The sequence below is a fragment of the Meleagris gallopavo genome, chromosome 2 (genome assembly GCF_000146605.3).
Source record: "Meleagris gallopavo isolate NT-WF06-2002-E0010 breed Aviagen turkey brand Nicholas breeding stock chromosome 2, Turkey_5.1, whole genome shotgun sequence".
In the NCBI taxonomy this organism is placed as follows: domain Eukaryota; kingdom Metazoa; phylum Chordata; class Aves; order Galliformes; family Phasianidae; genus Meleagris; species Meleagris gallopavo.
The window spans coordinates 39,276,362-39,288,540 of NC_015012.2; the positions used below are offsets into that span (position 1 = coordinate 39,276,362).

Here is a 12,179-nt window from a genome sequence, read left to right on the forward strand (position 1 = left end):
CGTGTGTGGTTTTTGTTTTTGTTTTTAATAGTAACTTAGAGAAAGTGCAAGATGCTTTTTCAACAAGGAGAAATCCTAACTTTCCTCAACCCTATCCACTCCAAGTCAATAGATGAGAAGATAAGGTGGAACAGTTATCTGTGGATATAAACTATGCTTTGGTGGGTTCTGCTTGTTGGCTTTCAGAGCCAAAATTCAGGCATTTTGTACATACAAATATATATAAATATTTTTGCTTACTTATGGAATGTTTGTGCATGCTTAGGGCACCTGTTCAAAATGATGAAGGATGGTTAAGGCTAAGAAAATGAAATTCATTGCAAAGCTATAATTTTGTTTAAATTTTTCTCCTTTGCAAAAGGAGACTAAAGCATCTTCCCTGTAATAGTCAGCCACTGTGTAATCCCCCATCAACACCAATTCTAGGGAAAACTACTCAGGACCCAGTCCCTGAGGCAAAAAGCTAGGACCTCGTCATTTTAGCTCAAGTAATCCACATAATTAACAACATAAGTTAGTAGAAAAACTCAATGTTCCAAAGCCTTGGACCTACTGACACCTGAAAAAGAAAAGGCATTTTCTAAATGGGAAGGCATAGATCCAGGCCTTCAAGCACACACAGTAATGATGTAATAATTTGCAAAGGGCTCCAGCTCTAGCTGAAGGGGCTACAACACAGCTGGAGAGTGCTGTGCTTGCTCCTCAGACATGCAAAGCAGCTCCTAGGAAGCCCTGCAACCCTCTGCATTGCTGCTGGGGGCATCAGCATCTTGCAAATGCTCTGGTTTAGCAGGGGAATGGGCTCCCAGCAGCTATTGTTCATGCAACGTTTGACCTGCAGAGTTCCTGCCACACCTACCCTTACTAGCCTGACTCTGACTGCCATATAAACTTACAGGGCATAATGAATTTGTCACTATTCATCCTGTCACAATGAAAGCCAGCACTGCCTGAGCAGAGATCTCACAACAATAACACCGTTTGCCTTCAGGTATCTCTGGAGTTTCTTAAGAAATGGAAACTGAGGGCTGAACATTTGTTTTTCATATTTCACGCTAGCCTCTTCCCCCCTCCACTTAGGATATTTAGAAGACCGGTAAGACCCAGCCACATCACACATTTAGTCTGCAGAAGGATCATCTCCATTCCCTGCTGGGACAAGGAGATTTGAACTCATCTTCAGGGCCCTCTATAACCCAGCACTGCCAAGGATTTACAGTGGTACAAACCCTCCCCTTCCTCTTGAGGCTCTGAGGCCTCCAGTGCATACGGTTGTAATTTTTGCTATTCTCTTTTCCAGGATGGAGACATTGTGGACTGAGAAAATGGGCACTTACTTAAGAAACCTGTAGTTTGTCACTCATCTTGTGGCTGGCAGGCAGAGCAGGACAGGTGGGGCAGTCTCCAGGTGGTACTGCAAGCAGAACCACTGAAGTGTTGGCTGTCCCTTTACTTTCCTGCAACTAGGTGAGATCTGCCTAAGCTTACTCCAAAAATCAAAACGTTGATGGAAACAGAAAGCTGTCAGTGCAAGGATTCTCCTTGGGCCAGTCAATAATTTACCAGCCCCTGATGATTTACACAATATGCATTTGCAGTGCCTTGGCATATCTGATGGTCATAGCAATGGAATTCAGGCAGTTCTGAAATTCATGTTCATGACCCTTCATATAAACTAGTGAGGATTATACTGATTATTTAATCAATCACTCTCTCCATCCCTCTTGAATCAGCCCAAATCGTTCTTTGATAAAATTTCTCAGGAAATACTAAGCTTGGGGACCAAAAATCAGTTGGTTCTTCTAGCAACATGGTTTGTGCCCTGTAAGTTAATACAACTCTGTCTGTTTCCATCACTGATAACCTTTAGAATACAAACTTTTTTTGGTGATTGAGTTGTGGACTGAAATCAGTAATGTGTAGAGGGCAGGGCAGTATTTCACTTCCATACCAATTCTCTCCTGTTTCAAACATACTTCCCTCGCTCTCCACTGCTTCCCAAAGCTTTACTGCCTTCAGATTCCACCAATGCCAAACTGTAGCAGCTCAGCCACAGGCACCAGCATATGACAATGCTTGTCCTCTACAGTGTGACTCAGGTGAACTCTTTAGGCTTGCTCTGTTTTAGTGATGTTTTATTTCTGGCTCCAACTGGACTTCTTTCTTTTTGCAAAACACAGTGCTATGTTATTTTGATAAACAAGTAATCTGCTTAATTACAGCTACTGCAACCAGCCCTGTGTTCTAGTGAGAAGAATTCCTACAGAACATCCCGCAGTGATAATGTGAAATGCACAGCTATTAGTGAATTATTTTCTTCCTGCCAACTGTGTGCCAAACGAAGTTCCAAACTGGACTGAAAAGTCTTGACACTTACAAAAGGAAATTAAACCAACTGTTTTTGTTATCCATTTAACAGTCCATTATGTTAGACTTTAAAGCAACATACAAGCTGAAATCAAGAAAAAATATGATTGTTATGCTTTTATTTCTGATCTATATACCAACAGATCTTAACTGCCATGGCAGTTAAGATGTGAGGCAGTATTAATTCACTCACTGTTCATGTATAAAATGTTTCATCTTGGTTTAAAAAAAAAAAATATCAGTGTCACTTTTTTCCATTTTAAATTTACTCATGTATTTTGTTTCTTCTAATCTTGCTGTGTTCTACGGGGGATCAAATTGACTTACGCTTTAAAAAGAAAAAAAGAAAGAAAAAAGTCTTAATCAGTTCTCAGTTCCTGGCTGCCTGCTTTAAAGGTTTTGTTTGTCAATATGCTATTTGGGGTTCATGTCTTGGAATTGCTTCTTTTAGCACACTGTGAGGACAGCAACAATTCCTACAAGGTGGTTGGCACTCTCAACCACAGCCCACGGTACAGACTTACACTATTTGTCCCAGAATTGAGTAACTCCAAATAAGGTATAGATTTCTATGCAATGCCCACCTGGGCCTGCTGAGTTATCTCAGCTTGTGGAAAGTACTGAGCCCAAGCATGACTTTACAAGATGACCCTGTTTAATGAATGGCATTGAGAAACAACAAGTCCATTTCCGGTGTACAGATACCCACAGGGCATTCACATATGCAATTCTGTGTCAGCGTTTCTTGTGGCACTTTCTGCGGAACATGTTTACATCCAGCTGCTACTAGGAACAAAGTTTCCACCTCTCTAGTGGCATCACTTGTTGTTTTTTGGATAAGGACAGCACTGGTGGTGTCAGAAGTTCCTTGCTTTGCTGTTGCAGGTGTGGTATTTTCTTCTGCTTACCTTCCACATCCTGCCTATGCCTCCAAGAACGTTACATCAATGGAAAGGTGAGATGTCTTCCAAGCCCAGAAGCTCCTTTACAAGTCTTTCACCAAACTGTGCACGGCTATACCTCATCACATGGTAGGCCTCTGACATCTTGTAGAGGATGTAGGCATTGTTTATAGCAATGCTGATGGCAAACCAGAATACTTGCTGCCAGGTCTTGTTTGGTTTGTGAGAAATAAAATATCTACAAAGCCAAGAGAAAAGGCAACAAACAAACAAATAAACAAACAGTATTCAGCCATCACTTTCATCTGGAAGGCAAGAAATAACCCTAGAAGAAGATTATGCAAAAGGGAAGCAGGACCAGTACTTACTGCCAAGTGCAAGAATGATCTTCAAGAATTCTGTACTTTGTATTTTAAATCATTTACAGTTAGTTGCCTGTCTCTTCAGTTTTGGAAATTTCTAGCAGTGTCCTTGTTTCAGGAGCCAAAACCTCAGCAGCATTCACCTCTGCACACAGCAAAAAAACCTGATGCTATACTTCTAGAGCTTGCCTGTGACAAACACCCAAATGCTGGGAGCCATTGGTCTGAATCCCTTCAGACTGTAACTAAAATAAAAGACTCAGGCCCATTTGGTTACAATTTAGGGAATACTGCTGATGTCTCTCTCAATTATTTCAACTGTAAGAGAAAAATTATTTCTGCTGTTGTCAACAGTATGTGGGAGGATATGGGGGCAGAAACAGAGCATACAGTGCTGGTATGCAGAGCACCTCCTCTCCATAAGGCAGAAGAACTAGGACAGACTGACCACCTTATATTTAGGTTCTGACTAATTCTAGGATTACCAGAATATTCTCTTCAATCATAAAATTTTCCACTTTTCTATTTTCTTTTTTTTTTTTTTAGTAATCATTTAAATCTACTACCTAATCTCTTTTCGCGTTGCTTTCCACATACCCAATTCTTGCTACTTTGCTCAGATTAATTTAGAAAATCTCTGCTGCTTTTTCTCCTCAGTTTTCAGCTCATGAAATCATCTGCATCTCACTGCTACTCCCACAGCCAAGCTTCCCCACTGCTGTTATACTTGTCTCTGTTTCTCCGTTACATTAAGAGCTAGCAATGAGGACATCAAACGAAATCCAGAAGCCCAGATATCTATATTCTGTTCTTACAATTCACCTAGATTGGCTCTGTATTCGCAGCTGAGCATCTTCTGGCTCAAGGTGGCTCAAATATCACCAAGACAGATAATCACCACCTGCTGATAGGAGTGGAGACTGAGCTACCCTGAGAGACTTGGAGACCTTTGCTGAATTCTCAACTTAGCCTTGAATCTGATGTGGCTAAGAACATCATCTGCCTCTTGGCTCATCTTCCCAACTCCTCTTACAAGTCATTTTCAAGATGCTAAGAACATGAGACTCATAATTTTCTTTTTTGGACTGGTAGGTAGGTAGATAGAGCCAAAACAAGAATAGCAGGTCTTTGAGATTATTCAAAAGGTGAAAGGAAGCGGTAGAAAATGCAATGTGCTTAATGATGAGTGTTCATTCATCTCTGTACTCCTGCGGAGATTCTCTACAGTGCATCTAGCAGTGCAGCTCTCACCACTGTGCAGAGCCAGATTCTGATCTTTGATTAGAACAAGAGTTTTGACAGAAATGAATTAAGTGAAAGCAGGACTGGGCTCACAGCTGCAGTTCAACATGGAGAAGGAATGAAAGAAATAAACTCCCTCACCCCCAACCCCTTCTCACTTACTTGCTGTATTTGTCGTCATATTTGCAGATATAGCTAAGGTGAGCAGCAAATGCTTCAACCGCCAAGGGGCATGGAATTTCTCCACTTTTTCTCTTAATTATAACTCCTGCATCAATTAGAAACATAACAGTTTTAAATCCACATGATAGGTGTAGCCATTGAAAGATACAGTTTACATACGTTGAGCATTATAAATTTTTGCAAGTTTCTGTCCCAAAACCAGGAGGCGGCCCCTCTGTTACCCGGAATGGAGATGCTAATTTGACATTTTTTTCGTTGATAGTACATTGAACAAGGGAAAAAGGAAGATGAATCAATATTTAGTTGGAGGTGAAAAGGTGTTGTGGAGACAAATGTTCTCACCACGTTTCAGGAAAAAAAAACACTATCCTAGTCCTACAGCAGCCCACTACCAACAGTGTATTAGTCTCTCTTCTGTTAGTTCACAATGAGTTGTGGGCAACTCTAGAGCTGTGACTTGATATTTCCTGCTTTGAGTTCTAATAGTCCTAAACAGGTCCCTTGAAATGAGTCCCTTCCTCATATCTGCCTCTGAAGAACAAAAGCAACAGGACTTCCACTCCAGTGGGTGCTACTTGGCAAAAACAAACAAACAAAAAAAACAACAACAATGACAGTAGCCTCAGTTTGTTTGGTGTGTCTTTCACTGGCTTCTTCCAACACTACCGCAGTATTTATGAGCCCAATGCTCTTCCAAGAAACTGCCCTAGCTCTTTCCTTTACTCCAGTCTTCCATATCCTTCCCATTCAGCAGGGGTGGCTGTCTGCAGAAGGGAAGGATGAATGAAATAAATTTGTAGTACCTTACTGAGTCTGTTCCCTCATTTTTGACTTCATATTCCTTCAGCGTTTGATTGTCAGATCTACACAGTATGGACCATCTCTTGCTCCACGGCTACAGATTACTGTCTAGGGATGATCCCTGCTCCCTGCTAGGCACAAGTGTTTTTCTCCAACTCTAGAGAAGCAAAGGCTTAGCTGTATTCTTTCTCAGCATTGTTTCAGTACAGGTATGATCCTGGGCTTCCTCACTTCTTCAACCTTCAAGCTCCCATTTCCTTTCTTTTGCCAAGTCTTTTACAGTCATCCCTAAAATGCTCCTCACGTTTTGATTGCAGACTTCACCATTTCATTCCTTCAGCTGGAAGTCTCATTCCATCCATTATCTCTGTCAAGCCCCCTGTGCTGTCCTAGCTGGCAGGCTCTATTTTGAAGCAAGACTTGTGACACATACTAAATGTCATGTTACTGCTGAGCCACGCAGCAATTTATTTGGGGTTTTTAAATTCTGATTCTTCATGAGTAGAAAACAATATCACCTTTAAAACGTTCAACACTCTTACCTCTTCCCCTCCAAAACAGGGTGTAAATGTCCTCTCTCTTCTCCCCTTCGTCCTCCCTTCGAGAATTTATATTTCCTTTGCAATTTGATTTGTATTCACAATCCTTAACAATGCATTTGACGGCAACTATGTGGGCACCACACACTCCCTCTCACTTTCTATTATATTCTGTGCAGTGTTCCTCTGTACTGAGAACATTACATAGCTTCATATGCACATTACTTTTATGGCCTTCTCTAAGCTTATTCCATAGCTACGAGGCAGCCCCCCTCGGAGCTGGGTCATTCATAGCTGCAAGTCTCTGTGGCAGGAAGCCCCAAGCAAGCTGACTCACCGGCACCTCAGATGAGTTATTTCCCCTCCTGGTCCTCCCCCAGCATCACTGTGCTCAGTCCTTGGCAGCCTTCCAGGGGAGAACACTGCCTGCGCTGCAGCCTGCCTTCTCCTGCCTGCCTGCCGCTCTGATGCAGGCTGCTGGCATCAGCTTTAGGTTTGGATTGTTTCACATTCCAAGTGCTATATGGCTTTTGATCTGGGTGTAAATTTGTTACAGTTCTTTATCAGAGCTGCAGACAGACAGCTTTGCATAAGGCCTAATGTTCAAGGGCTTGCCCTCATTCCATCCTAACTCTCACCATACTTGGGCACAACCCCATGATTTCAACCTCAGAAAGGACATGTGCAAATTTAAGGTTATAATCCTAGAGCTTCCCTGTCCTGAAATATATTTTTTAACATTGCGCATCTTACCCCAGGCTTTCCAATTTTGCAATTAGAATTTTTTTCAGGAAACAAAGATGTCAGCAGGCATTCCTCGCTCCAGCTCCTCCAGGACTAAGAACCACACTGGGGCTTGCTTATCAAAGCAGTGTACACAAATGCAATGCTTCCACATCTCCCATCTTTTTTTGGTTCCCGCTGTACAATCTTCAAGGCAGGGTGGACAGAAAAGGCATGGACAGCAAGGAGAAGCTAATGAGAGCTTCCCAGGGAACTGCAGCATTTGATACTGGCTGTGTCAGTAGGATGTTATTAGCAGTTGGCTCCTGATCATGCTTCGTTGTCGTTACCACTGTCTCCTCTCCAGCTGCCTCTCCATGCTCCCTTGTCTCTCTTTAGCTTTCTATCTAGTCCATATTCCTAAGTGTTAAACCCTACATCAACCTTTTACCACCACCAGTTGCTGGTGAGACCGTGTCACCTGTGCAGCTTTTTGGTCCTTGTCCTCTGCACGTGTAGCTCAAACTTCATTTTTTATCGTTAGCTAATGTCTAATATATAAACAGTTTCTAAGTAGAGCTGGCATCTGCGAAAGCTCTTCTCAGAAAGAAGCTACTTCTCCAAAGGATCCTGAGTTCAATAAGTTTCTGCTTAAACATAATATGCTTAAAAGAAAGCAGCCCAGCCCCTTAACAGCTTGCAAAGGAGCTGATGTTTCCAGCTCTGCATGCTGCCAAAGCCATGGGATTTTCACGGTCTCCAGCAGGCTGGGAACACTACACAACACCAGGGACCCTGAAGCTCCCTATTCCTTCCATAGACCAGAAATCCCAGGATTCCGAGTTTCTGGTTATCCTGCTGTGCAGCAAGAGAGGTTGCTGCCTTCTCTGTTTTGCTTCGTTTAAAAATTAAAAAAATAAAAAAGTAGAGAGGATTTTTGTTATTTCTAGAACACAGCCCTGGAGATGTGTGGAAAGCTGGTTCCAGATCTTGAGTGGAAAACAAAATGCAGCCATGTCACCCAGACAGGAAGGTTTGGACCAGCATATCACCTGGTTTACATTAAGGGTAACTTTTTACTCTCCGGGAATCCCAATTGCTTTTGACTTCTGCGGTACTGACACAGAAGAAAATTCAACTCAAGTTAAAACTTAAGGGAAATTAAAAAAACACTGAATTTTTGTTCTAGGCAGAAAATTTGTATTTCACAGCAGACTAAAGAGGCTTTTTTTTTTTTTTTGCAAAACTAAAGGAATAAGACTCATCCTTTAGCATCCAAGATGATATATTATGACATACTGCTTCAAAACATCTATAATAAATAATGTGCTGTATCTAAGAATAGCACTCAAGCACTCATAGATCAACAGTGACAAGAGTACTGCCCTCCCAGTGCCTCTGGCTTGGGTGGGATTTGCCCTCCAAGTATATGCAATGTTTACCTTCCCTACTTTTCTTTAAATTGCAATATATAGCTCACTATTAGCTACACCCACCTCTGTTCTCACTCTAGGTTTTGCTTTGTCCATCTCTTTTATGTTTTGTTTTCATGGCCTCTCCACTCTCACTAACGTTTATGCTCAGTGTGGAAATGCACAATTTATTGTCAAGTAATCCCACTGGCTCCAGTGTCTGTCTGATTGCTCCATGTAGATTTCAGTCCCATTTACTCCTTACTCCTCTCCCACTTAACACACTTACTCAGCAAGTCTGTGCTTCAGGATTGCCTCAAGGAACGCAAATTTCTTCCTCCTCTATGTTTACAACATTTAGAGGAGACTTTGGTGGTCAAGTTGCCTTCAACCACTCTTGCTGCGCTGACTTCAGAGATGCCAAATTAGAGGCAAGCAATCTGGTCTCCTACCCTCCTGCTGAACCTCCATCTGTTCTCAGACCTTCACTGGAGACTCTTTTCTCCCCAGTGCAGCTCTGAAAAAACCTCTCAGTTTTCTGCTCTGATTCACCCTGAACTATCTTGGCTGTCCCGGCAGGCATTTGGTGAGCACTGTGAGGTCTTACCCAACACACGCACAAGTCCTAACCAAAGAACCTTAAACCACTGGGAGGGCCACCACCAACTCCAGCCTGCTCATGGCCCTTCTCTGAAAGGGGCAATTAACTCGCCCTGTCACCAAAGCCCATCTTCTGCATAGCTCGTGGTAGAGACAACAGTGGGGCTCAGAACGTGAGCCTGTGATGCTTGTGAATTGGTGGCTTTACACTTAGTGGTTTATCTCAGACAGTTACATGTAATTCTGAGTAATAAAATGAAGAGAAACTGAAGCAACATTTTCACTGATACTGATTTTCAAAGAGTTAAGTTGTCATGTTGTATCATATAGTTTCTAAGTGAACTTTAAAATATTTATATATTCTTGAAATGGAAAAGATTTTAGTCATCAAGAAGCTTTTTGCCATCATTTGAACTATTCAAGTTATCTCTTTTTGTTTCTTTTCATCAACTGCTAAAATCAATTTAGCGTAACAGGAAGCCTTAATTTGCTTCTGGCAAAAATACATTTGTTTGTGACTGTGTTTTTACTGGATAAGATAAATTAATTGTAGGACCTACTCTGAGTTTTAAGTACATCATGTCATTTATTATTTTTTCTGCAGCAGCAATCCTACAAGATATTTTGCAAATGTGACTAGTATAGCGTCATACAACACTCCCCTTCTCTGACCACCAGCAAAGATATTGTCTTTATACCTAAAAGGATACAGTCTTTACCAGTACAGGCAAAGGATGCTGCATTAGCAATAGGCTTTTAACCTTTGAATAGCAAAATATAATAGCTGTAAGTAGACACAAAAGGGAAGTCATCGCTACTGCAATCATTTCTCTAGGATATTATGCTCTTTGTTCAGGCTTATAATCAAACTCCATGACTCATCTTGCCTTGTCACTTAAAGCATCTGCACTTTCCACATGAGCAGCAGGAATACTGCTTACCTTGTTGAACCGGTGAATAGGCGTTAGTCAGAAAACGGAAATGCCCTTTGTTGTACCAGCAGATCAAGGACATATTTCCCTTCATTCTTATTCTGTATTGTCCTCTGGACTGGGGAGTGTCAGGGTTGTTCAGCATGGACGGAGGTAGGCCTGTACAGTCGCTCTTCCTGGCGCTCAGCAACCCACAGCAGTAAATTTCTGCACATGAAAAAAGCACTATCAGCAAAACATCACCCAAAAAGCAGGAGCAACAGAGCAAGTCCAACTGACCTGACTAGAAAATAGCTTGTCCTACAACATTGTAGTCCAACAAATACATCAGCCAATTGCTTCTGCCTGCAGTACCTAACATTTGTGTCCATTCTGAATGGCTCTGGAAACTGAGACAAGTGCAGAAAGCCTGCTTTTAAGATGAAATGTACTGACATTTCCTGCACAGACACAGTGCAGTGACAAGGAGAAGAATGCAGGGTGTCTTCTCAATAATGACATCTATAATCCATGTAATATTCTTCACAACATGTTTTAAATTGGACTGAAAAATATAAGCAGTGATGTGTATTATGGAACAAATCAAAATTTATGATCCAAGAGAGTCTTTCATGTTTAACTGAGAGAATAAATTGTGGAGGGAGCAAAGAAGGAAAGAAAGCTGTAACATCTTCACTGTTAACTGAAGTCTCATACATTGCTCCTATTATACCTTTCATAATATACACAGCTGACAAACTCTGGTTTAATCTGCTGTTTCACTGTGCCATCCAATTCTTGTTCTTTATCTTGACATTTCTTGTACATGCATAATCTAGTTTATTAAAGAAATCAAGGATAGGCATTTAAGAACTACTGAAACCATGGGTCAATTAAAAAAAATGCATGCTGTAAATGATGGAGAAGATGGAAATATAACGTTTCATGAGAGCAGATTTTAGGGAAAGGAGACAAAAACCCTGTGGTAGGTTCTCTTTGGTTGGTCATCAGGTTCACACCAAGCCACACTTTCACTCTCCTCCTCAGCAGGAGAGGGAGAAAACATACAATGGACAAGCTCATGAGTTGAGATAAGCACAGGTAGGTCATTCATCAGTTACTGTCACAAGCAAAACGAACTTGGCCTGGGGAAGATTAATCTGACAACTGATAACAGAGTAGGATTGTGAGAACTAAAACCAAACTATAAGCTCCCCTCACAGCCCTTATTCCCAGGCTCATCTTAGCTCCTATTTCTCCTCCTGAATAACACTGAATGCCACAAAGTACATCTCAGTGCAGCTAGCTAGGAATAGACAAGACTTTGAAACTACATTAATAATGAAAATGCTTGAACTTCTCACTAGGTCATGAAATAATAACTGTCTGCTTTCAAGGAGGAGATCTTCTTGAGCAAGCTAATTAAACTCGAGGAAATCTTGGATAGAAATTTCTTCAGTGTTCTAGGCTTTGCTTTAATCCACCTGCATGGAGAAAATGGATAGGCATGGAAGCAGGTGACATCTGTGCACATCATTCATATGGCAGCTGAAGCCTACAGTAGTCTGAAGCTAATATGTCAGCTAAGATCATTTAATCAACATTTTCATCATGCTTAATTTTCCACAACGGATAATTGGATATCCTTAAATGGGAAATGCTATGACAGATTACAGTTTCTGGATTCCAAAGAGCATTACCTGTATTCTTGGATTTCCACTTACATGACTCTTCTGCTTCTGCCTGTCTGCCTGTAACAATGCAAGTTCTTGAAGGCAAGTGCAGCCTTTGCCCTTGGTTCATATAGAGCCTGGCATTCTAAGCATACTCAGTAACTAGGGTTCACAAACATTAATGGAATACTGATACAGTAATAGCAAATACTCAAGGATTCGTCTAGTTTTTGTGGGCACACCTATGAGGATCTAAGACTTTTCCACCAGAAATGTAGAAGACTCATGTCAGAAGGTCAACCAGCACTGGAGCTGCTTTATTCAGAAAGAGACAGGTACTTGACTGGTTATTTCTAAGGAAAGAAATCAATCCTTGGAAATCTATAATTTCCCTGTACAAAAGACAAGAAAAGCCTGATGGCAACAGGCCTAGAATCAATACAGGAGGAAATGCTTTTTTTTTT

General features: G+C 41.4%; 1 protein-coding gene across 1 annotated transcript in view; it reads right to left on the bottom strand.

Annotated features, from left to right (window-relative positions):
* PGBD5 (piggyBac transposable element derived 5) overlaps positions 1-12,179 on the bottom strand; it is a 38,778-nt gene continuing 26,599 nt past the window's right edge. Inside the window, exons 4-6 of the mRNA XM_010707022.3 lie at positions 10,073-10,270; positions 5,036-5,141; positions 1-3,507 (exon numbers count right to left, since the gene is read on the bottom strand). Of these exons, the coding sequence (XP_010705324.1) occupies positions 3,312-3,507; positions 5,036-5,141; positions 10,073-10,270 (500 nt within the window). The 3' untranslated portion in view covers positions 1-3,311. The remainder of the gene's footprint in view (positions 3,508-5,035; positions 5,142-10,072; positions 10,271-12,179) is intronic.